Here is a 25,957-nt window from a genome sequence, read left to right on the forward strand (position 1 = left end):
GCTGGTCATCTTAGAACATCTCCAACCAGGCAGGAAATACAGAGTTCATGTCATGGCCACCGCTGTTACTGGGTCAACCAATAGCAGCATCACTGTCTTCACAACAAACAGATACAGTAAGTATTTAGGTTGTTTACATAACCCCGGCTCTCTGAGGAGGTTGAGTGAGTGTCTCACTATGGGAACGCCTGCTGTGTGACCTCATCAGAAGCTCAATATCATTGAGCCAGCCCTCATTGGCTGGCCCAGATGACACTTATGTCAGGAGGGGAGGGACCCTCCTCCTTTATAAGGCGTAGACGGAGCATCAGTCGTCATTCAAGTACACCTCTTCCTCGCTTCTGTAGCAAGAAGGGTGAACTGGTGAGATACTACTCATACTACTATGAGTAATGATTATACTAAATAGCCTAAAGTTCTCTTTCATAGTATTCGTTTCGTGTCTCACTGTGGGAAAATACTCACTCCCGTATTGCCAGACATGCCTGCAAAACAACAACTGTCCCCAATGGACCCTCACACACTAGGAGCCACGTCCTAAGAGGAACCCAAACTGAGGACTGAATGTGCTGAATGTGCTAGAGTTGGTGTCGTGACATCCAACCTATAAAATCTAGCAAATGTGTGTGCCGTCGCACACACCTCCTGAATAGAAACCCCTTTAAAGAGAGCCCACAAGGTCTCTAGACCTCTAATAGAGTGCGCATGTAAGCCCGCGGGAGGATGGAGGCCCCTACTAGAGTAAGCCAAGGCAATAGACCCCACTATCCAATGGGAAAGATTTGGCTTTGGCACGTTGGCTTTCCCACGTGCAGACTATTAATCCTTCAGGTCGATTAATGTGAACCTATAAAACGCAACGGGAGGAGTATGTCAACAACCCGAACCTGTATTTTTGGTGCTGATTCAGAGCGTGGATGTCTAGAATAGCTCTAATGCCCCCCCCTTTCTTTGGGACCAGAAAATACCTTGAGTAGAACCCGCTGTGGTTCTCCTTGAGAGGCACAATTCTTCTAGCTCCTTTCTCCCTGAGAATGGAAATCTGTGTTGGAAGTCATATCCTCCTCCAGCTCAGCCTGGTAGGCTGACAGAAGGGCAGAGGCATTGAGAGCCCTCTCTGACAGAGCCACTGCTTTGTAGCACTTATCGGTAAGGCTTGACTGGAAGCAGTCTGATTTGGCGGACATGGACGGGATGAAGACATGGAAGCCTTCGGGTGCAGATGGCTTGCTACCATGGGCTCGATCGACGGAATGTGGCGAAGGCCGAAGGAGTCCATCCCCTCACAGTCCAGCTGAGAACCCCCAACTACGGGGTGTTTCTCGTTGAATGGCCGTTCTTTCCACGTTGACGGTATCTCGTCGAGTAGCTCCGGGAAGAACGGCATCATTTGTTTACCCGTCTTGGCCGCCATCTGCAGTCTCTTCCCGTCAAAGCAGTTTCCGTTTGGGCGACGGGCCATGGGATATTCAGCCTGTTAGCCGCTTGCTTGCACATGTCTTGCATGTCAAGGTCCAGAGGAGACGGGCGGAGGGTTGGTTACCTCCGTCCGGCGTAGGGAGCTTTGCAGCCCCGCGCCTACCGATGGGGAAGTGGGATTCCTCCTCATCATCGATTGACAAGATGAGGTCCGAGTTGGGCGACTCTCCCTCATCGTTGTACGCATCTCTCTCTGGGATGTACCGAGCAGCGGTAGGGCTTTCATCTCCCTGGTCATCCAGCACCAGGAAACCGGTGTCAGGGCTTGAAGGAACTAGGTCCGCCCAGCTCGGTCCAGGTATGGCTGAAGACGCCACCGCGTTAGTTCTGTGACAGCAGCGTTTCAGCTGGCCCACACAGGAGTTGGTCTTCCCCAGACAGGCTAACTTGGCGGTTCAGCCGTCTGCGGAGAAGTTTAGTGGGCGACTGACGCTCTGTCTATGCCTTATAAAGGAGGAGGGTCCCTCCCCTCCTGACATAAGCGTCATCTGGGCCAGCCAATGAGGGCTGCTGCAATGATATTGAGCTTCTGGTGAGGTCATGCAGGAGGCGTTCCCACAGTGAGTAGAGACACAGAGGCTCTAACTGTGCGATGCAGGACAGCTGAGAGGAGACGGTGTGCACTGCGTCTATATCACAAAATGTACATTTGATACGTAAAAGTAAGCTAGCTAAATAAGTAATCTAACTAACTATGATTGGAAAAGAAGTACTATCCAGTTAGAATTATAGAAGATCTAGTTGTGTTTTTTTACTGGTCTCGCTGCCTGGGTTTGAACAGACTTTGGGATCAACTAAAACGTCTCCATAGGCTATGAACGTATAGAACTTTGCATCCTTTGAAAAAAATGGTGGGATGTAAGGAACTTGTAACTTCGCAAACAGTAGCAGCATTGAAATAGTTTAGTTTATGTTCAACTGGAAAAGGTAGTGAGCACAGATTTTCGTGTTTTAACTTTGCTGAAAATGCCTTTCCACCAAATCAGGGGCAGCGGCCCATTGGCCAATTTTCTATACAGACACTGGGCTGGCCCAATCAACAGAGAGAAGGGGGGGGGGTCAGGGGTCACGCACGCACGCAGCACCAGACCTCCGTCTCAGTTTCGCGGTAGTTTTGGGCCGAGCCGGCCGGCAAAATAAATTTAGTTAGCCTGGATAGTTACTAGATAGATACTAAGAGAGATGGAGCGCAAAAGCACACTAAAACGGAAGGGAGGCTGGGAAAAACTTAGGGAGAAAAACAAAAAGAAACTCGAGGCAGATGCTGCCAAATGTGTAAACATGTTTGCTGCACCCTCAAGTTTACCACAGCAGCAACAGCAACAGGTTGAAGAGGAGGCTGGCAGGGAGGAGCGGGAGCAGGGTACAGATACAGAGGATTAGGGTTAGGGTTGAAGAGGAGGCTAGCAGGGAGGAGCGGGAGCAGGGTACAGATACAGAGGATAGAGAGGATACAGAAGAAGCGGGCCGAGTCAGCCTGTAACCGTTGACCCGGTAAGGAAAATATAGGTAGCTGTGTAGGGGTGTAACGGATCGCCCCCCACGGTTCGGCACGCATGTGTACCGCGGATCAATTGCAAAATGTAACCAAGTAATAATATTACTTAATATTAGTTAATATCCCTTGTAAATCACAATGTAGAGTTGCCATGAAAAGATAGACGCGACAGTTGCGTGCTTTGTTTTACTTTAAAGCGCAATGATAGGTTGATAATGGAAAAAAAAATCGAGAACAACAAGGCTGCGTTCGTAAATTCGCTCTGGAATCTGATCACTGAGTACACTGGTCTACTTGCACTGGTACCATTGCTTACTGTATGTAGTCGTCTTTGTAGTGGTTTGGGGGAATACTACAGTTTGTCATATGACTGTACAGCACAGTATATAAGACGAGTATATAAGGCAAGTATTTTTGTGCTGGTGGGTGTGGTCCGACCGATTGGGGTGGGCCTGTCTGGGCCAAAAATGCCAGGGCCTAATTTTTGTCCCAGTCCAGCCCTGCAAAGAACTGTGGAGCCGATGAGACTGCCATATCTGCCATCAGTGGCGGGCGGTGCATTTCACACCTAGGCCTTCAGTGATGTCCTACCTGAATTATTCCACCTCTTAATACCATCATTATGACACGCCATGGCTCTAGAAACTATACATTTAGACAGAAACGCAGTATAACCGGGCGTTGCCATTGTTATTATAGCGGCACCTAGTCTGGGTGTATTCAATTCATTGCATGAAAACGAAAGCGTCAGTTATTTCCCGAACTTTGCGGTCTGTCGATCTCGATAGGAGAACCGTATCGAGGTTCCATTTAAGGCCGGTTATCTTCCTCGTGTTCATACGGTCACGGGGGTGTGTCGTTTTCCATGGTAGCAGCCCGGGAAGTGGTTAAAAGATCGCATTGAAGCCCCACTTTTACTCACACAGCTGAGCCAGTGCACCGCACCACACCACACACTCTATCTACGAACCCCAGGGTCGCTCCGTATGTCTACATCTCTTGCAGAAAACATTAAATGCTTTGTACTCACCAAAACAACTGATTATTTGAACACAAAATCCATCCTCCTTTCTTTCCTCAAGAAGACTTCAATGACTCTGTTGTACAGTTGATCAGTTCCACCAATAAGTCCTTTTACATGGATAGCGTCGCTAACGTCGGGGTTCGGCTTGTAGAACAACAGCTTCCATCTACACAAGCTAGCGAGATCAAGTTTCAGTGTGTTAGCTCCGCCTCCCAATAGTTTGTATCCAATCAAAAGACGTGCAGGTGCTGATCAGGTGCTCCGCCATCCAGAAGGCCCCTTCGTCGGATTTGCTTGGATTTGCTCGCCAACTCGAGATCTGACCACGGTACGCCACAGCTCTTTTCTCGCTCACTTTAAATTACAATCTGTACTCGCGCCACTGTTGAATCTGCAGGCGGGCAGATTTCTTGGTACCCTGGCAACACATTATGGCTGAATTTGATTGGATAAAAGCTAAAGGCCAGCCCTCCAAATGTCTGGAAGCAGCGCAACCAAGAGGAAAGCTATGAAATGAAGAGAATAGACTACGGGAATAATTTAATACATATTTGTAGAAAAAATATATAAAAATTAAATGTATATTCTGATGATGTTTAGGCCAGCAGAGAAGGCCTTGCTGGCCCTGACGGCACACCACTGTCTGCCATATATCCTACCTCCACTATGATTGGAAATGAAGTAGTGTCCAGTTGTGGAATTATATTTAGCAGTAGCGACATTCAGAGTCTGGGGCAGTTCTTATGCGCTCTGCCCTGCTGGTTGCACGATGCAGGACAGCTGTGAAAGGAGACAGACCAGGCAATGTTCAGGCTTCCGTTCAGGCATACAGTGAGTGACCCGGTAAATTGCATGGAATTATACATGGTCATCACCCGGGTAATTGCCTGGGCGGATTTCCCTGGTCAGTGTTAGGGATTTGTATTAAAATAACTAGAAGTGATAAATCAAGTACTGTGTGTTCATTTAAATAATATGTGACTGAGGTCAGTTGAAGTCTCACAGAACCATAAAAGAGAGGTTCTGCTTTTGAGCGACATGGGGGGAAGGGGCTCCTGACTGGGAGAAAGTGTTGTGGTTCAAACCGGCTGTAGATTGCTTATTTTTACCTATGTACTAACAACCATTTTGTACCTGCTGTTATGATATTCTATTTTCCTATACTCATTTTATACTATCATAACTAATGATTAATGATAAGTCTATTCTTCTATACTGTATTTTAACTTGTTAATCGAATCCCAAGTCATGGGAGTCTGTGGGCCTGGCAACAGTGATGTTTACACAAGTGATCCTGATAAGGACATAGGACCTACAGACCTGGTCAGGAGGGAATGTGTTTGAAGATTAAATAACTGGCCAATTAGTGCTTTAGAACGTACGTAGAATACACCCAAAATAACTATCAAAATATCTGTGCATCCTAAAAACATAACTGTGTGCATATGCTTACTGGTTCCTTAAAAAACATTAGAATGTGTGTGTATCTAACGTCGCGCAAGACTAGGCTGCTCAGGATACCGTTGCCGACAGAGTGTCCGAACACTCTCACCATGACAAACGACCGGGGGGTCAGAAGAAGAAGATAACACACTCGCACGGACACCGAAAGGAGTCGAAAGCCACATACCGATATAAAACAGACGCTTACCATAAAACCTACCAGAGGGACAGCCCATCCCTAAATGTTAAGGAACATGTATAAAGACTATGCACCAAGGCGAAACGGGGCTCTTGTCCGGTGAAGCTTCTGCAGTTAACCAGCTGATACTGGCCTGAGGAGGTGAAGCTAGATAAGACCCCTTTCCATGGAATGAAATGCTATTGTTTGCTGATGCTATTGCTTGCTGATGCTATTGTTTGCTGATGTGCTCGAATAAATATTCTCAGTTCAGTAGTGGTCCCGAATATTTGATTGGATCATTTTATCTTAGAAGTTATATCAAGGACGTCTCGTTGAGATTAAACGAACTCGCTTGTAAGTGACGACTCAATTAAATCAATTCTGGAGAAGTTGATCGCTTTACATCAGTCACGTTCAGACATACGCCGACCCTGGAAATTGCATGGAATCTACTGGGAAGGCTTGTATGTGTGAAAGGGGCTATAGTTTTACTCTCCATGTATAGTACGTTGATACAGTATGTTACTATCCTATAGTACGTTGATCCAGTATGCTACTATCCTTTGTAAGTTGATCTAGTATATTACTATCCTATAGCATGTTGATCAAATATATTACTATCCTATACATTGATTCAGTGTATTACTATGCTATATAGTATGGTATATTCATTCAGTGCATCTGTTCTGACCTGCATTTCAAACTCGTGTTCCAACAACATCTGCTGATTGAACACATTAATAGTTATATTCTGCTCAAGATAAATAAAAGCCTTTGTTTACATATTATAGATTGCACAAAATTATTTGTTTATTATGTATATACTGTATATTTCTTTCACCCCCTAGATCGCCCCTTCATCCTCCTGCTGGGGGTCTTTGGAGGCCTCAGCATCTTCATCATCCTCTTCACGGGACTCTTCTGTGTTATTCAGTAGGTCCTCAAAATGGTGGATTCACCTTTAAACCCTAATTCACCCCGCAGGTCTGAACTGAGCTGAGCCGTACTGAGCTGTACTGGGCTGTTCAGGGCTGCACTGAGCCAAGCTGAGCCGTAACGGGGCTGTACTGAGCCGTACTGGGCCATACTGGGCTGTGATGGGCTGTACTGAGCTGTTCTGGTTACATGTATATATACCATATATATATATATATATACCATAGCTGAAACAGTGCTGGAAACGAGAAATAGCCAGCACAGTATGCTTCAGGTTAGCCCTGTGGTTTGACCAACTGTTGACAGTCTGGTTTCAGACCTATTGTGTGTGTGTGTGTGTCATGTGTTCAGGCTGTTCTGTTCTAAGCCATGGAAGCCAAACGCAAATGTAAATACCAAAAATTAAGAGTAAAGCTTTTTGCGCTTATTTGTAGTTATTATTATTAATGATTATTCATTATAATGTGATTGGTAGGTGGAGAATGTTTATGGAGAAGATGGTGCCTGACCCTGGTCAAAGTTCCCTGGCTCACTGGTCTTCTCAGACTGGTCACATGGTAAACAACAATAACATCATACCACAAAACCTCACATCCCTTCACCTTAACATACTATACATCTGTTCTATTCACTGTTCTATGTACACTTCTATTTACTGCACCATTCACTGTTCTATGTACTTTTCTATTCACTCTTCTATTCCCTCTGGTCCTCTCAGAGTATATACAAGGTATACCCTACAAGGTATAATCACACAATCTCACCTTAAAATGCTTAACATCTGTCCTATTCAATGTAGATATGGACTACAAACCCTTACACCACCAATTCACCATAGTTTGAAGAAGAGTAATGTATTCCTGTAATTCTCTAAAATGTCTACAGTTTATTTACAGTTCAGTTTATTTACAACTTTATTCCTAGTACCCAGAACCTAGTGAATAATGAACCTTCCTTCAGGGTGGCCCAACAGGCTGCAGTTTCCATCATTCCTACTGTCTTTACCATTCCCTTTTGGAAACGTGTGTGATCATGTCACCCCCCAGATCCAGCCCTTCAACCACCCCCCGCAACGAGAGAGCTTCTGTGACAGGGTCTACCCCTGGGAGGTGGACGCCATGATGGGTGACATCACTCCAACGACCACAGAGGACCAGGAAACACAGGACCAGGAGCCAATCAACAACCAGAGAGAGGAGCGAATCCCCAGCTTCTGTAGCTGGACCTCCTGTGAGCATGATCCCAGAGAGGGGAGCATGGACTCAGGCGTAGGCCCAGGGAACCCCCCTGGACTGGGGCACCCTGACGAGCATCTAGCCCCCCCTGCGGAGATGACCACTGTCTCCTCAGTCATCCAGACCTTCGAGAGCTGTCCCATCAACCCCTACAAGAACCAGAGCCCGGTGGAACTTCCTGTGGGCTTGGGTTTTGGGTTGGGGAGTCAGGTTATGCAGGGCGTCACGGAGGAGAGCGAGCTTCTGTTGGAGACGAAGCAGCTCAGCAAGACGACCCCGACCCCGCTCACAGCCTATGTGACGGTCGACATGTTGGAACAGAGACAGGGCAGGTGAAGGACGGTGATTGGACATGGACATACGCCAGTAGCCAATGAGCTTCTCAGCTTCGTTGTCTTACTCATTCTGATTCTGGTCTTCAAGGACTTATGGGTGGACTTATGTCACCTGACCAGGAAAAAAAGGCCCATTGTTTGTCATGGTCAGGTTCTACTGTATTTATGTTTAGTCAAGTCATGTGGTCAGGGAAAACTCCGCCGGGAATAACATTGATCACTCAGAGAGAAGGTTGAATCGTAATCATTGTATTATGCAGATCTGGGTTACATTCTCTGTACAGATGTTTCCAAGGCAGCATGCTCTGTGGTGTAGTGAGCGACCGAGCAATGTACTGATGGAAGTTACAGCTTATATACTTGTTCACAGAGAGAGAATAGCTTTACATCTGTCCATCGTAACTTACAATTGACATTGGTTCCCATACATGGCTCTATCCTATGTCCATGTTGTTCTGCTCTGCTGACCACTGCTGTTTATACATCGTTTTTGAGATGTTTCTCAACTTCTCCCCAAGAGACTAAGTTCCCGGTTGCTATGGCACCAAGTTACCCGACCCCTGGTTAGTCTAACTGGACTGGTGCCCCACTAACCGTGGTCTCTAAATCTGGCCCAGGTGCAGTTACAGAGAAAAGCATATTGACTGAGTGGTCAGTTTTAAGTACCGGTATGTTTAAGATTAAACAATGAATATTGCAATATTTGATGGGCACACAAAAACGGTGATACTGTCATTAACTTGAACTGAAATATTATTTGTATATTTGTGGATTATTGTAAAGTGGGACATTAACTGGTACTGTCAAATGCATGACTCCTTATGCAATCTATTGTATATATCATTGAGTAAATTATGAAAATGGTATCTTCTTGTCTGTGGATTGGTGTTATAGCAATTCCTCTGTGCGTGCGTGCGTGGTGTTGGTTCACCACATCCTGAGAACAGCGCAAGTGTGCCAAGAATGTGTCCTAGAGCCTGGAGGAGGAACCTCCCCAGTGTGCATTGACAGTACACTGACTCTGAGTCATTCACTTTATATCACTCTGACCCAGTCTCAACCTTCCCTAACAATCCATCAAAACATGATCCACAGAATTCCTGTTTATGTGGAATATTCCTGGGAACGCCTAGCGATATAAACATGGCTGCGGTGTTCACCACACAATGAGTCAGGTTGAGTCAATTCTTGACATGCGGACCTTTTCACTAGACTGTGGAGAGCCATTTCAGTTGTGTAGTTTTTTGTTTGTTAATACCAATGTTTGGTCTAAATTTCATGTGAATAATTATAGGAAATATGTAGATGTATTATTATTTTATTTTTTACTTTCTTTTTATTGAGATGTTACAGATATACAAAAATAATACTTTTCAGTTTTGGTTTGTTTTTACACAAAACACAAACATGTCCCCCCCCCCCCCACAAAATCCCAAGTGGTGCATCCCAGGACGAAGGATATAAATAAATAACAATAAATAATAATAATAATAATAATAATAACAGTGGTGATAGGTAATGAAGACAGTACAGGTAAGTAATCAAAGAGATAAAGAGAAATAAAGTGCAATTCCTTTGTAAGTGAGGATAGATGAGATGGTCGTGTTGGTCTGTGATACCATGTCTGTTATGATTGTAATATGTCCCTCTCTAGAACGAGATGATGTATCTCTAGGGGTTTATCCTGATAAATAGATTCACAACATATGTCATCACTCAGCTTCCAGCGCACTTGCATTGTCAGGGAGGGTTTTTAGTTTGTTGAAATAGGATATTATTGGGTTCCAGGTGAAATAAAAGCGGTCTTTGGACCCCCTAAGTGTATATTTAATCTTTTCAAGTTTCAAGTGAAGCATAAGGTCAGTCAACCATAAGGAGGAATTCGGTGGTTTGGGGGATTTCCAACAAAGCAAAATCCTCCGTCGAGCAAGTAGAGTGGCAAATGCCACAATGTCTTTATGCTTGTTAATAATCTGTTGGTCAGTTGGCGCTATGCCAAAGATAGCTGAGTAGGCGTTAGGTTGCAGGTTCAGATCTAGTGCCTGTGAGAGGGTCCTGAAAACTGCTGACCAATAATCAAATAATAAGGGACATGACCAAAACATGTGTGTTAGCGTTGCCGGAGCGTTATGACATCTGCTACAATTCTCATCCACGTCAGGATAGATTCTGGCTAGCCTAGATTTGGAAAGGTGAATTCGATGCAGGACCTTAAATTGGATTACGCCTAGTCTAGCACATGATGTGCTCCCGTTAACTCTCGTCAGAGCCTCAGTCCAGGAGTCATCGGGTATTACGTCCCCTAGCTCCTCCTGCCATTTCTCTTTAATTTTGTGGAGAGAAGTGTCTCCGAGGGATGATATGCTAGAGTAAATACTTGAAATTAGGCCTTTTAGATTGGGAGGAATTTGGAGGATATCATCTATAGCAGAAGGTTGTGGTGCATTTGGGAAGTTTGGATCCAAACTTTTAATGAAATGTCGGACCTGGAGGTATCGGAAATAACTTGAGCGGGGAAGGTTGAATTTTTGAGAGAGGTGATTAAAGGTCGAGAAGACGCCCTCAGTATAGAGATCTTTAAATTTGGAGAGACCGAGTCTTTTCCATAAGGCGAAAGCATTGTCTATTCTGGCGGGGACAAAAAGGTGGTTATTGCAGATAGGGGCTAGGTTGGAGAAATCTTTTAAACCAAAGTGTCGTCGAAATTGTGACCATATTCGTAATGTATTAACAACAACAGGGTTAGAGGTGTAGTGTGGGGCAGATAGAGGGAGTTTGGAGGTAATCAAGGCGGAGAGGGATGTTGAAAGACATGACGCATTTTCTATTTCGCACCAAGACGGCTGTGGTGAATGGACCCAGTATATGATTTTCTGAATATTGGCAGCCCAGTGATAATAAAGCAAATTTGGTAGGCCCAGTCCGCCCTGGGACCGATGTCGCTGTGAAATATGTAGATTTATAATGTTTTAAAACAATGTATGTTTGAATACTTATTTCCCCCTCTGTGTCTAGCAGAGTGCTTATGGTGACCTCATAACTTTTAGATCCTCTTTTTTTTTAAGGATTAGTTCTGCTGAAGCTCTGCTGCTAGTCTTATATTCACCAACTGATCTAATTTAACACAGACAGACACTGCTAGGATTCGGGACAGACCACACAAGCAACATGAAGAAACTTAAGCAGAGAGCAGCAAAAAACAGAAACAGAAACACAGCACTATCGAAGCAGAGAAAAGGGGGATTGGCTAGGGGAATTTATGCTTCTTGGGGTCAGAGGTGAGGAGGGGCTGGGTTAAAAATGTCAAAAAAAAATCTGAATAAAAGTCCCAAAAAAAGAAATCTGAATAAAAGTCTGAAGAAAACATTTCCAAATAAAAGTCAGAATAAAAGTCAGAAAAATTACATTTCTGAATAAAAGTCCAGTATCTGCTGGATGGTGGAGTATTGGTTCAGCGCATCCCATGGACATGTGGATCCACATACAAGGACATCTGCAAGCTGTACAGTGAGTATGTCACAAGGAAGTATGGAGAGGCAGTTGTACCTCCAGACAGCTCCAGATGGGCTCAAGGCTCTGCTGGGGAGATGTGGGAACAGATACCACATCAGGGCTGCTGGAGAAGGTGGAGGGGATGGTGCAGAAGAACGGAGGAGAGTGCTACACCAACAAATTGTTGAGAGGGGCAAAAGCGGTCATACAAAGGAAGATGGAGGCAGAGGCTGTCCCAAGGCAGATGGATCAGCCACAGATGGACCATTCCTCAGAGTCTCTCGTCTCTAACTTCCGTCAATGGATGAAAGCTGCCCTCTCTCCTGAGGTCCTAGAAGAAGTGAAGATGTGGGTGAAGGAAATATTGGCTGGGGCAGCTATGGGGGCAGCGTTTGGGGTGGGCGGTGTGGCTGTAGCAGGTTTAGTCATGTGTGAAGTGGGGGGCCTGGGGACTGCAGCAGCAGCAGCCATGGGAGGGATAGCAGGAGCTATGATAGGGCCCGAGGGGTTGCATGATGCCGGTCCAACAGGTAAACACAAGTGGCAGTAATTAGACCAATAGCAGATTGAGGGACTCTTAACAGTAGAAGGGGCTTCAACTGTAGATCAGGGAGTTGTGGCTGTAGCTTCAGAATCGTTTTTTTCTTCCGTTGTAGCAATGACAAATTCTCCATTCAAATGAAGAGAGGCTCTGGGTGGAATTCCTATATTTCGTTTGTCTATAAATGTTTTATTTTATTTTATTTTATTTTGATACGGTTCATGTGTGTCAGCCCTTCTGGGATTCTTATCTCACTTTTATGTTTCTTGTCGTTGCACCTGTATTGTATATGTGTGTGTGCAAATAAAGACGAATAACACATCTGACTGGATTCTATTTTCTTGCATCTTGATCATTAATAGTAATGGCTCAAAGCTCTGTCCTGCTGCCAGGCCTTCCCCAGAGTCTACAGACTCTGACTTAAGTAGGTGGATCAAGTGTGCTCTCTCCCCTGAGGTCCTGAGTGGAGTGATCCCATGGGCGGCAGGGTTACTACTGGGTGTAGTGGTAGGGGCAGCTGCTGGGGCATGTGTGGCTGGATTAACAAGGATGTCAATGACAACTTGTATGGCTGTGGGGGGGATAGGATTAGGACTTTTGGGAGGGAGCATTGGTTTGGTGATAGGGTTTGACAAACTTGAGAAGAAGAGGTGATTAGACCAACAGCAGGATGAGGGAGTTAGTACAGTAGCAGAGGGGTCTCTGTGGGGACAGGGAGTTACAGCTGAGCTTCAGGAATGGTTTGTTGATATTATGTATGTATGTTTGATATTTAATGATAATACTTCACACTTGCTTGATTGACATTTACTATTGTTTATTTCATATTGTATAATGTTGTACATTCACAAACCAAGCTCCAAAAGGGCACATGTACTGTATTCAGGTGACATGCAGTGAAAGAGGAGTATTGTAGTACGTGTCTGTGTGTCCTGCTATAACAGGAAGTAGTGTTAATCATTATGGGCATCGTGATAGCTTCTCAGGACTAAAGCAATATTTACATTTCTATCAATGTAACATTCTTTGTCTTTGCTTCTCTGGGAGCACATCTGAAAGGTCCTGTTGAACTCTGGCCAAACACATATCAACAAAAAGTAACAAAATCAACAGAAATCTCTCTCTCTCTCTCCATATCAGTAACAATTATACATCCAGAGAGGTAATCTACAACACTTGCATGTAACAGTAATCTCTGAAAGTCTGACCTTCAATTGTAGCAACATTAAAGCCACAAGGAAATGTGTTTGTTACCTGATCAAATTAAAATTACAATGACAAAAGATGTAGAATTCATAGTATTTGAAATGAGCATTAAACAATCATGCCATTCATCTATGGTGACCCTACAGCAAAGTTCTTGACAACAATCAGGCATTATAGCAGTCTGATGTACATGGAGTCAAATGGTTATTCTCTCTCTCTCAATCTTATCCCTTGTGATAATTATAATCATTTAAAATATGCAGTGTGTGTGTGTGCGCATGTGTTTGTGTTTGTGTGTGTGTGGGGTGTCCATACACGGCAGGCCCTGTTGTACAGTTTGTCATCATCACTCCTCTTTCTTCAAGTCCAGTGTCTTGTTCTGATGCTTCACCAAACAGTGTAACTTCAAAGTGACCCTTGACCCTCAGGCTATAGAAGTGACCCCTGGTCAGGCTGTAGAGATTAGCCCACTTCTGGACTGTGCATGATACAAAGTCAAGTTTGCTCACTCAAAGCAGAGCAGCACCGATGATGCTTAGTCAGTGAAATTAAATGGTAGTGGTCAGGCCTGTCAGAGTAATGTGGAAAATAGGACACAAGAGGGTGCTATATACCATGAAATGTACCATCCTGGCAACATCAGGGGAAACACTTGGTTGCTGTGCAACATGACTATATCTGTTAATTACATTCATATATGTATAATATACTTATTGTACAATTGTAATAGTATGAAAAATTGTCAGCTTGAAGCTATGTGATAAACTACATTACAAGTCATGACTTCTGTGATTCTATTAGCTTTTTAGGACATTACAACAATAAAAGCCTCAAGACAAAGGCTAAGTCTACAAACCTAAACAGACAGTTTGTGAAGCATGTTACGATGGACACACAGTGTATGAGTTCATGATTGGCAATAAAAAAAGTGCAAAACCTAATAGACTCACAGACATCATTCTAAAAACACTTGGACTTGCTGACTTTTAAAGCTTTGAAATGAACAAAAGGCACGGAGGAATTACACTATTGCAAACAAAAGTCAACGTCCTCTGACTCTCCCTCATTGTGGCCTGTAGCCACTCAGCTGAGGCATATAGCTAGGGGCGGGTCCTGCTGACGACGGCTGCCAATCAGGGGTTTCCTCTTCATCTGTGGGCGTGGTCTGCTGAGACCCCTCCTCCAATGGGCTGAACCTGAGCGACGAGGCCCCGCCCTGCTCCTCCATCTCTAGCTGGTTGAACTCCGCAGGCGGACGGCTGTCCTCGTTACCCGCCGGCGAGCGTCTGAAGTATGGGTTCCTGGGGTAGCGGGACTCCTGCCCCTCCTGGAGGTGGTGCTGGTGGTGGAGGTCAGGGTGCTCCTCTGAGTCCAGCAGGGGCTGTGTGGACTCAGAGCGGGCGAAGACGTGCTGGGCCTGGGCCTGGGTCTGGGTCTGGGGGGGGAGGGACCCCGGGGTCTGGGTCTTGTAGCCAGTGGAGGCGGCCACCACAGAGGAGTATTGTACGGTGCTGGCCGTGGTCTGGCCCGAGTCTCCGCCCTCGTCGCTGTCAGAGACGCTCTGGCGTGGCGAGGACATACAGGAGGAGCCTCCGATGCCGCTGCTGTGCTCTTCCGACAGGTACTTGTCCTTCTTCAGGGGCAGGCACGTCTTGTCCTCCTCATACAGGGACTTCCTGTCAAACACATCCACTTCCACCACGCTCACATCTGCCAGGATGCTCTCCTTGGGGCTGTCCGCCTGGCAGGGGAGAGGGGGGAGAGAGAGAGAGAGAGAGAGAAGAGGGTTGATGGGATTAAATAATATACAGTATAATAATAATAATAATAATAATAATAATAATAATAATAATAATATAGAGATATAGATAGGTGAAGTGGATGCACATCTGAATCTAGGACAGGTGTTTTGTCTGTGGGACATAAATCATCTAAGTTCCTAAGTTTATAAGTTCCTAAGTTTATTTCTTCCCACGGCAGCACAGAGGCACTGGGACCTACTTTGGAGGGGAAGTCAGGTGACCAGGTGGCGATGGTGCTGTTGGAGGGGTCTGGGACAACCGGCCAGAAGATCTTCTTGATCCTAAACAAAACAAGGCATGGTTAGAGAACGTCTTTTAGCAGGTGAAAAATAGACTATAGGTTTTAGTCTGTTGCTTTGTGTTTGGTTTGGCATGCAGGATGAGAACGTTTGGAACTATTCTGTTGATTCCACTGAAGCCTTCATGCTAGATTCAGTGAAATGAAGTGATAGTTCTTTGAAAAGGAATTATTTCAAACACAAACACAGCTATTTTTGTAAGTGCTTTGTTCAGACAGCTAATCTACTGTATGATATCAAGCAAAGTCAAATTCCTCAGCAATGACATATGTGCTGTCTTCACAGAGAGAAGCCAGAACTGATGCAGTAACTTTCCAGGAGTCATAAATATAATATATAATATAATAATCCATAGTGATGAATGTTGTTCCAGGCTGTCACAGTGTAGGAGAGACAGGATAGAGGAGTAACTCACGACTCCTTCTTGCACATGCAGAACAGCATGGTCATCAACACCACGAACAGGAAGGCGAAACACGCTCCCACCACGATGCCCTCTATCTGGCCCGGAGCTGATGGACAACACGCAAGCACACGCACATACACGCACACGCGCACACACACACACACACACACACACACACGCACACACGCACACAACAAATAGAGAACATTTAAATGAGATCTAGAACATCAAGATGAGATACAACATTAAGATGACATCTACAACATTATTGTTGATTCACTTGACTAACGAATAGAACCACAGAGGGAGAACGGATGGCAGCCCAGGGGAAGTTATAGAGGGACAGAAGTTTAACAGAGTGCAAAATGTTGCTTTTGTAGTATGAAATATTCTTGTGCTCAGGCAGATTTTGTGAAAATATTGCTGATGGAGTCCATTCACATGGTGCAATTTTGGAAATACATGACAGACAGAATACAAAAGAAAACCATGTGGGTGTACCTCAGTCCATGTAACATGTTTGTGTTGGTTGTGTGTGTGCTTGGTTTTAGAACAGTACTGTGCTCCTGGTAACGCTCACCGTAGGTGTGGGTAACGAAGGAGAAGTTGGTGCTGTTGGTGTGTCCCACCACAGTAGAGGCCATGACCCGCACCACGTAGTTACTGCTGCTGGACAGGTGCCTGAGCGTGTAGGAGTAGGTGTCAGGAGGCACACTGACGGCTGCAAAACAACACAGTCACAGAGGTGAACACACACACTCGTACACGCCGCCCCGACACTCCCATTACAGCAGGACTGCACATGGAGAACGAGATGACAGTAAATTGGGTCAAGACACAGAATCATTTTAATTATAACATTTTTATTTAATTAATGTTAATTCATGTTAATTAATGTGTGTGTGTGTGTGTGTGTGTGTGTCCGTCGCGTCTGTTTGAGTGTGTGTGTACAGTACGTACAGAGTTCGTGGCCCCCTGTGGTGTAGTAGATGGTGTAGTTGGTGATGAAGCCTCGTTGTCTGTCCAGAGGGATCTCCATCCACTCCAGCTCTGCATCGTTCTTCCCTGGCCTCAGCTTCACTGACGGACCCTCCAAAGGAACTACAGCAGCGGAGCAGAGGACAGAGAAACTGCGATGAGTTCAACTACGTTACTAAGTGCTGCTCACTCCTGGTCCTGGGGAGCTGCAGTACTGCAGGCTTTTGTCCCAGCACAGCAGGGAGACACCTGATTTACCTAATCAAGGTTTTGAAGATCAGTTGACAGTTAACATAGACAACATAATGATGGATCCATCTTGTGTGTGCATGTGTGTGTGCGTGTCTTACCCCCTTGTTCCAGAAAGGCTGCTGTGGTGACAGGCTTCCCAACCATTCCAGAGTACAGCGGATACACAGAGATGTCGTAACGTTTATACTTCTCTATGTTTCCTGCATGGGGAAAACGTGGAATTATATTTATTAGACAGCAGAACCATATGTATGCATGGTCCACGTCTCAAAAAGGTGTTAAAAGTGTTCCCACGCACAAATTAAGCCTAACATGTTTTGTAATTACAATTTATTCCAAGACTTGGCTTAATCTGTGGCCAGGAAACCACCACTAAAAACGTACATACTGAAAGGAGCTGGTATAAAGTGCTGCCTAGCACTACATTTAGCTAAGGTTATCTAAGTCAACCATACCTTAGCTAAATTATCTAAGTCAACCATACCTTAGCTAAGGTTATCTAAGTCAACCATGACCATAAAGAGCTGCCTCATCCTGACCTCTGATGGCTGCTGTCCTGGTGCGTTTGCCTTCTCTCTGCCAGTCCATCTGGCCGTCGCTGACAGAGACCCACTCCACCAGGTACTCCGTCACCGCCCTGGGGTGCCCAGCCACATTGGCGGTCATGTTGGGGGGCTGCCACTCCACCCACAGCTGGCCCTCCTGGGTGTACCAGCCCAACGACTCCACCGGAGGGGGCTCTAGAGCACACATAACATTAACATAAATACACACTTCACAAAGTATTATAGAAACATTGTTATACATGGTATCCAGCTAGCAAGGTAGCACGCACGCACGCACGCACACACACACACACACACACCTTGTGTTACTTTAGGGATAACTAGCAGGGCACTAGGCGACTGGCCGGCAGAGTTGCTGGCAATCACTTCAGCATAGACCCTCTTCTTCTCAGACAGGCTAATCTGGCGGAGGACGGTGATTTTCCTCTCTTGCGACCAGGCCTCCAGGTCAGCCTCAGAGCCGTTCACCACCACGCTCTCCCAATCCCAGTCCTGGATCTTTACCCTGTAGCTCCGGATCCTTCCATTACACTCCACAGGAGCCTGGCAGAGAACAGATATTTAACATCTTTTTCACATCATTTAGGCTACGATGAAGGGTCATATGGTGATTCTCAAGAAAACAATTTTAAGTAATAATAATAATAATGTTACATTTGTATAGTGCTTTGGACTCAAAGCACTTAACATGTCAAAAAATATTAACATACAAATATAGAGGACAGTCATAGAACATACATACAATGACTCTTCAAATATGATCTACAGAAATGTGTCTTGTTTGTTAAAATCTATTCAACATTGAAACAAGACCCAGTGATCAACTGCCAACCAGACAATAAAGACTTTACCCAGACTTGAAAACAGTTGTGAAGCAATTGGGGGATCATGTGTAGATGAGGATTCTTCTCATTCTTCACTATTAACCAAACATGGATTCAAATCTACTATCATACCTGTGTTGTATGTAATGTGTCAGTGTTTCTTTCCCTACCTTAGACATCAGTTGTATTCTCCGTTCAGCTTGCCCCTGGACAGGCATGACCACCCTCCACAGATCAGGCTTACTGGAGGGCTCTAGAGGAGAGAGGACAGAGGAGACGTCACATATCTCACCAATGACAGATATCACGGTACAGTTCTACCACACATACTGATACAATGAACTAGACACTAATCTGATCAAGATATCAAGATATCTTTGAATGCCCTTTGAATCAGTCCTGATGTTCAAAATTGCCCATTTGTGTAAATTCCTACAACTCCCAAGACTCCCCTTCCTCTCACGCGACATCCTTCCATTGCTCTCTGGGAATCACTGGCACTGAAATCACGTATTCCCTCACTGATGCTACGTAGCACTAAGCTAACGTTTTCTGCCGAGCCTTCGCCTGAGCCTTGAGCGTCATCCATCTGGGGGTAGTGGTGGTCTAGTGGATAGTGAGTTGGACTTGTGATCGGAAGGTTGTGAGTTCGAATCCCGCCTGAAACCACACCACTACTAGTGTGTCCTTGAGTAAGGCACTTAGCCCTCAGTTACTCCAGGGGGAATGTCCCTGTAATTCGTAATTGTAAGTCGCTTTGGATAAAAGCGTCTGCTAAATGGCAAAATTATAAAATTAAAATTAATCCATCTCCGTAGAATTCTTTATTTGTTGCTCATCACTTTTCTTTTGTCCTCTAGTTTTCTTTCCCCCACTCATTCCAATATATTTTATAACGATTTGTATTAAAGTTTATGAATTAAGGGGGTTAGTTTTATCTGGCTATTGGGAGCTCAAAATTAAGCAGCCATCTTGCACGTTTCGCCACCGGAAGTCTGCAAACTTCCCTTTTAATGGTTGTGGTGACTGGCTCTTACACTCACCGGCCTCAGGGGTCCTGGCGGTGGTGTTACTGCTCCAGTCGCTCCAGTAGCCGTAGTCCTTGTCATGAATGCAGCGCACCTGAACCACATACACGGTGTCAGGCCTCAGGCTCTGCAGCCGGAACGTCTCCATGTACTTCTCAGTATCTGCCCGGGGCACCTGGGGGAGGGGGGGTCGCAGCACATTAGACACCAGGACACACAGCACAACAGAACATCCAAGACCACCATTACAATGATCTATAGAGACAATCAAAGTGACTTTGAAAACGGCAGAACAGATTGCTTCCCGATTGACCAAATAGCCGGTGAGAATAGTACATACATGTATTATATAAACCTGTAAAATTCATATTTACCTCGGTCCACTCTCCAGCGGTGGCCTTGCAGTAGCGGATGTTGTACTTCAGTATGCCGTATGTTTTGTGGATAGGGTGGGTCCAGTTCACGATGAGAGATCTGGCAAATTGCTTCTCCGAGATGATTCTGACTTTGGAGGGGGGGTTTGTTTTCACTGCAAAACAGGAAAGACATATAGATCATTACACTATAGACAGTGCTCTGCGGAAGTAATGGGACAGTGAAGCATTTTATCTTCTTTTGGCCCTACACTCGAAAAGACATAGTTCCCCTATCAATCTTTTGTTTTGTGTGTAACCAAAACCTTTGGAATCTTTCTATATACAGTATATTGTACTATGATCCCTCTTCTCTATATCTCTCTCTGTCATTCCGTCAAGACTGTAATAAGGATTAGACTTCCCTCTCTCCTTTAAACATTTTTAACAAATCATCATGATGAGACTGAGGTCCATTGGTGTCCACCTACCCAGCTCCTCTGCCGATATGTTCAGGACATCAGACTGGACCTGCCCCAGTCCGTTCTCTACCTTCACCCACACGTCCAGTTCCATGAACATAGGGAACGTTTCAAAGAAGATGACGCCACTGCTCCTCTGTGCCTTACTTATGAATGTCTTGTTGGAATCCCTGCAGGGAAATATAAACTCATCCTGAGTTGATTCTCCTTATTTTTCCACCAGTCCGATGTACATTAGTCGATGGCTAATATGATCCAGTTTGTTTGGAAGGGAAACTAAAAGCTGCCACTGTTTAAGACGCTTGATCACAACTGGAGCCAGATTAACTGATTGCTGAGAGCAATTGAAAACAAATACATGTATGGAATACAAGTCCCTATAGACAGTCTACCCACACCCTTTTAAACATTTTCACCTTTTGTTGCCCCAGAGCCTGGAATTTGAATATATTCGAGAGTCCACCAACTCAAATTGCTGATTTCAGTTGCACACTATCTGTAGTTAACAACAAATTACTGATGTCCTCATAATCAATACAATGTTATAAAAACAGAATTATCTTATGCCTACATTTATCCGTAAAACAGAGCAAGACAACTGTCTGGTCCTAGTAATATTATTCATTATCATACATGGAGGTCAAAATCAGAGGACGGACTCGTTGTAATGCATGGAATGGAATGAGATATCCATCGCAATGAGCACCTCCTCCGGTTTCTACCTCCACCAGCCTCCCCTGACCCAAACACCACAATGTGTATCCACAGAGCCAGTGACTTACACTATGGTGGCCAACAGAGTGTAGGTAGTGGGCACCTCCTCTACTCCCCCAGGCAGCTCCTGCCTCCTCCCGGCATCCCAGAAGCAGGATACGTTAGAGGAGATCTGGGAGCCGGACTGGACGGCCATGCAGGACAGTCGCTCCGGCTTCACAGGAGCATCTGACCAGGACCAGAGGATGGAACACAATCAACTCTGGTCTATGGTTCGGTGTTCATATTGTTTGTATTTATTGTTTATATTGTTTAGTATTGTTCTTGTGCCTTGGAGACAATAGTTTTGTAAAAATCCCTATCCAAATCAATTTGATTGATTGACTGTCATTATATAAAAAGAAGTGTTGTGTTGCTATGGATCTTCAGGGTGACAAAATAAACAATGTTTCCTTGAAAGTAAATATTTTCATATGTTATTATATCATAACATTTCTATAAGTAAAATAGTGATATTTATGAAAATTAAAGTGTGAAGGAAACACAATTTCCTGGACATGGAGCCTATTGTAGCATTGCTAGCATTGTAGGCCTACTTACACCCCTTCTTCATAATGATCCCGTGGATTTGCAGTTTGTTGTTTCCCGTACTCCGATGGTTATCCGTTTTACATGTTAGCCAGCTGGGCGTCTCTCTGGTGATGGTTATGGTCACACTGACCGCTGATTGGTTGATCTTGATGTACTGCTCCTTGGGCACCGTAAAGTCTTTCAGCGTCCAGTAAATATCATCAGCCGTGGCTTGGGCTGTGTCGTACAGCACACAGGTGGCCGTGAACTTCTGACCTATCTCCACTACGGGCGACTGAGGGAAGATCATTCCATATCTCTTGAGACCTGAAAATGAACAGAACCAAGAAAAACCCCATCAAATCCTGTCAGAAGTGTCTAGGGAGTACAAGATACAAACCTTTTATTGTTTTCAATACAGCATGTTGGAGAGTTTAACATTCACTGACGTAAACAGCGATGAGACGAGACAATACAGTACAGTACTTGACTTAAGCCTTTGTATTTCTTGCGGTACATAGGCCATTGATGAACAGTTTCCACCCTTATCTGTCTTCGGCCATCTTCTCCAGCCGTTGCCACGTTTCCTGGGTCTTCCTCCCCCCCGTTTTCCTTGTAGGTTCCATGTAAGTGCCTGTTTGGTTATTGCTGTTTTGTTTTGTCTTGTCTTGTCTTAGGGTATACCCTATCCATCTCCACTTTCTCCTTTTCAGCTGCACTTTTTTCTCTATTGTTTCTTGTTTGGTGTGTTCCCACAGGTTGGTGTTATTGATTGTGTTTGGCCAGTAGATCCCCAAGAGACGTCTAAGATAGCGATTAGTGAATGTCTGCAGCTTGTTGGTGATGGTGTGTCTTCCAGGTTTCTGATCCATATAGCAGTATGGTCTTAACGATGGAGTTGAAGATTTTGAGCTTTTCAGATATTGAGCTTTTGAGCTTTTCAGATCTGAAATATTCAGATCTGGTTTAGGATGTTAAATGCTGTTCTTGCTTTCTCTATTCTTATCTTTACGGCTTCCTCTGCTCCACCATTCACAGCTATGACACTTCCTAGGTAAAGTGAATTTGTCAACCTCTTCAAGTGCCTGGTCCCTGATAAATATGGGATTTCTGTTTTGGTTGTTGATCCGCATGATTTTGGTCTTTGGTCCATTTATTTTGAGTCCAAGCTCAGTTGCAATTGTTTCCAGCAGCTGGGACTTGTCTTTCATCTGTGGTGGATATTTTTTTATTTAACCTTTATTTAACCAGGAGGTCCCTTGAGATTAAAACCTGGCTAAGAAAGCACACAACATTGGCAAATAAAACATAATAAATAACAGACAATAGATAACAAGATAAATATTATAAAATCCATCTTAGGAGTAGCACACTTCTGTCATACAATCAGAGCATTGAACTCTCTCAGGGAGACAAGATTATTAAACTGTAGTGTGTTCTGGAGGTTATTCCATGACCATGTGAGTAGTGCAATGCCATCAGCAAAGTCGAGGACCTCAAGATGTTCTGTTGAACTCCACTGAATGCCAGTTTTTTTTATTGTTGGTTGTTTAGTTCATGATCCAGTCGATGCATAAGAGGAAGAGGAAAGGAGAGCGCAAGCAGCCCTGTCTCACTCTGGTGAGCACTTCAATACAGTACAGTAACACAAAATCATGAACAATCAACGTGGATGAGGTGCAGAGATGTGATGAGGTCAAGGGCTAGTGGGTTATTGTTTCTGGACCAAAACTCATTGTCATTGTCATTATTTGTTCATTGAACATGTGAAATTAGGCCTTTTTAAACTTCGAAATAGAAGACTGCCTTGGTACCCTGCTATATAACTATTATTATTGTGAAATTCTTTCATAGTTTAGGTTTAATCATACTCACCATTGGCAGTCAAGGCCAGGCTAGCCAACGACAGGAGCTGCAGCAGGAGAACCGACCTTTCCATGGTGCCTGAGGGTAGAAACACAAATAATGTTTTTTTTATGGCCATGCAATCAACTTGTCAGTCAATTGATGGAATTTTGTATTTTATGCTCTAGACAAGGGGTCCGCCATAGACGACGACCCTGGAGCAATTAGGGGTTCAGTGCCTAGATCAAGGACACCGACACGTTGGCTCTACCTCCTGAGCCACAGACGAAATACAATCTTTGTTGTACAAGAGTGATACTGTCATATGATCTCCTTAAAACCCAACCCCTCATGCTCTCCATGAAAACTTGTGAAGTGGAATTGGTGGGAAGGCCAGACTCGGGTGTCATCCCTTTGAAGGTGAGATTTAAAGCGGTTAAGGTAATGGTAAGGGTAGGGTTAAGGGTTTGGATTTGTCCCAAGCATCCCACTTGGCATCTACCATGAAAAAACACTGTTGATCCAAAAAAGGTAGTGAGTCTCTGAGTCTAGAACATACTAGCACCATCTACCACTAGTAGTGCATCTCCTTTTATTCACATCAGATAATGAGACAAATTAGAAAACAAGGTTGTCTCTTGACTTGAGTAAGATTTTATCTTGGATTATGTCAGATTTCTGACTATGCTTCAGGAAACCTCAGCTTAGCCACAGAAAATGAAGCTTTAGAGGACAGAAGCAATCCAATTTTGACACCACACCACTTCTCGCAACCGCACAACCGGTCTAGTCTATATGGCTTTTTATTCAACAAAAAACAATAACAATGGTTAACAGTGAATGACTAGGATGGTTAACAGTGAATGACTAGGATGGTTAACAGTGAATGACTAGGATGGTTAACAGTGAATGACTAGGATAGTTAACAGTGAATGACTAGGATGGTTAACAGTGAATGACTAGGATGGTTAACAGTGAATGACTAGGATGGTTAACAGTGAATGACTAGGATGGTTAACAGTGAATGACTAGGATGGTTAACAGTGAATGACTAGGATAGTTATCAGGTTATATTTGTAGCCAATATTCCGATGGAAACCTTAGGGACCACGAGTTTTTCGTGACCACTTGACCAACCTGTCCAAGTTAAAAGTTGCTGCATTGCACCCATAATAGGCTATATTTCAAGCCTTTCTTCATGCATCAATTGCATATTCCAGCACAAAATAGCTACTTGTACAGTAGCAGCAGCAGCAGGTAATAATAATAATAATAATAATAATAATAATCATAATCATAATAATAATAATAATAATAATACAAAAGCTAGCGCAATTTAGCCTAAATGACAACTTTTCTTTCTTGTTAGGGACAACATCAAAGAGATTCAGTCCGCTCAACCAAGTATGGCTTTGGTTTTGCTTTTCAAAAGAATAATTTTCACACCAGCTGCGGTCTAGTAGTCTACATGGCTTTTTATTCAATTTGACGCTGAACAATTGTATGTTTTACAAATGTCCTCCTCTTTAAAGACAAAAATAAAGCTTTTAAACGGATTCAGGATCAGGCCCACTTTATTGACTGTGCTTTGCAATGCCAACGTCAACGAACCTGTGATAGCTAGCTAGCTAGCCTAGCGAATTATTTAGAAACCCCATAGCTAGGAATACACAGTAGCAAACAACAAAAACAACACTTACCTTGTAAGTACGTCTTTGACTAGACTCCAACCTATATGAGTATAATGTTTAAGACCACGTACAAAGTATAGAGATACAACATATTTCAGCTTGAACGATAATCAGATATGCTTTCTGAGGTTGCTTGTCCTAATGGTCCCGCCTACTGTACTGTACTGTCACGTCCAGTCATTTTTGTTCAATCACAAGTTTCCATACATGGCGGCTCTGCGGCGCAAAATGTACAGCTATAAAAACATAGCGATGGTCTAAAGCCATTGTGAAATAGTCCGTTAGACAGCGATTTGTTTACAAATCTGCGTAGAGAATCTTGCGTGGACACGACGCCACTATGATTTGTCAAGAGAGCTGTCTGTCACGGAACTACTGACTAATCACAATTCTCCATCTGAGCTTCGCACGACTGTTTTCCAGTCAGTCTCCACCCTCTTGCCCTTAAACGCGTGTGCCATGATATGATGTACATACAGCCCCCCGCCTCCCCCCTTTGTGGAAAAAACAGCCCTTCAATTAACCAAGAGGATGAAAAGTATATAGACTGGTATATACTATTGTGTTAAAAAAAAAAAAAACGCTAAATGAAAGTCTGGACAAAATAAACCTGGATTTTCCTTTAGCGATGTTGATGGAATACCCACCAGGAAAGGGTGGATTCCACATAATCACAGGCCTAAGCACACAGGCCAAAGCTGCCTCCTCTTCTGAATAACACGTTAATTATAGTATTCTTGTAATACACTGTGAATAACATCCAAGTAATGTATCGAA

General features: G+C 44.1%; 2 protein-coding genes across 2 annotated transcripts; one reads left to right on the forward strand and one right to left on the reverse strand.

Moving 5' to 3' along the window:
* The first annotated feature begins 28 nt into the window (after positions 1-28).
* LOC308156669 (uncharacterized protein) lies at positions 29-8,997 on the forward strand. The gene is made up of 4 exons (XM_080530067.1): positions 29-116; positions 6,474-6,558; positions 7,037-7,118; positions 7,608-8,997. Exons 1-4 carry the CDS (start codon positions 53-55, stop codon positions 8,130-8,132), a joined length of 756 nt encoding a protein of 251 aa, XP_080386193.1. The 5' UTR covers positions 29-52; the 3' UTR covers positions 8,133-8,997.
* A 3,978-nt stretch (positions 8,998-12,975) lies between these two features.
* Positions 12,976-25,319, reverse strand: LOC308156665 (interleukin-6 receptor subunit beta-like). Its single transcript, XM_080530063.1, has 16 exons — positions 25,190-25,319; positions 23,520-23,588; positions 21,675-21,971; positions 21,143-21,302; positions 20,370-20,530; positions 19,900-20,054; positions 19,541-19,700; positions 18,668-18,750; positions 17,973-18,216; positions 17,647-17,847; positions 17,206-17,307; positions 16,838-16,978; positions 16,458-16,598; positions 15,887-15,983; positions 15,372-15,453; positions 12,976-15,111 (listed from the first exon to the last, which is right to left on the reverse strand). Exons 2-16 carry the CDS (start codon positions 23,581-23,583, stop codon positions 14,434-14,436), a joined length of 2,766 nt encoding a protein of 921 aa, XP_080386189.1. The 5' UTR covers positions 23,584-23,588; positions 25,190-25,319; the 3' UTR covers positions 12,976-14,433.
* Positions 25,320-25,957: the final 638 nt, after the last annotated feature.

This window comes from Nansenia antarctica, assembly GCF_963989245.1.
Source record: "Nansenia antarctica genome assembly, chromosome: 4".
Taxonomy (NCBI): Eukaryota; Metazoa; Chordata; class Actinopteri; order Argentiniformes; family Microstomatidae; genus Nansenia; species Nansenia antarctica.

Coding starts and splice junctions, on each gene's coding strand:
- LOC308156669 (XM_080530067.1), top strand. CDS start 53: ATGGCCACCGCTGTTACTGGGTCAACCAATAGCAGCATCACTGTCTTC. Junction 117..6,473: donor CTTCACAACAAACAGATACA/GTAAGTATTTAG, acceptor TTCACCCCCTAG/ATCGCCCCTTCATCCTCCTG. Junction 7,119..7,607: donor CTTCTCAGACTGGTCACATG/GTAAACAACAAT, acceptor GTCACCCCCCAG/ATCCAGCCCTTCAACCACCC.
- LOC308156665 (XM_080530063.1), bottom strand. CDS start 23,583: ATGGAAAGGTCGGTTCTCCTGCTGCAGCTCCTGTCGTTGGCTAGCCTG. Junction 19,701..19,899: donor CCGCTGGAGAGTGGACCGAG/GTAAATATGAAT, acceptor CCCCTCCCCCAG/GTGCCCCGGGCAGATACTGA. Junction 16,599..16,837: donor CACAGGGGGCCACGAACTCT/GTACGTACTGTA, acceptor GTTGTTTTGCAG/CCGTCAGTGTGCCTCCTGAC.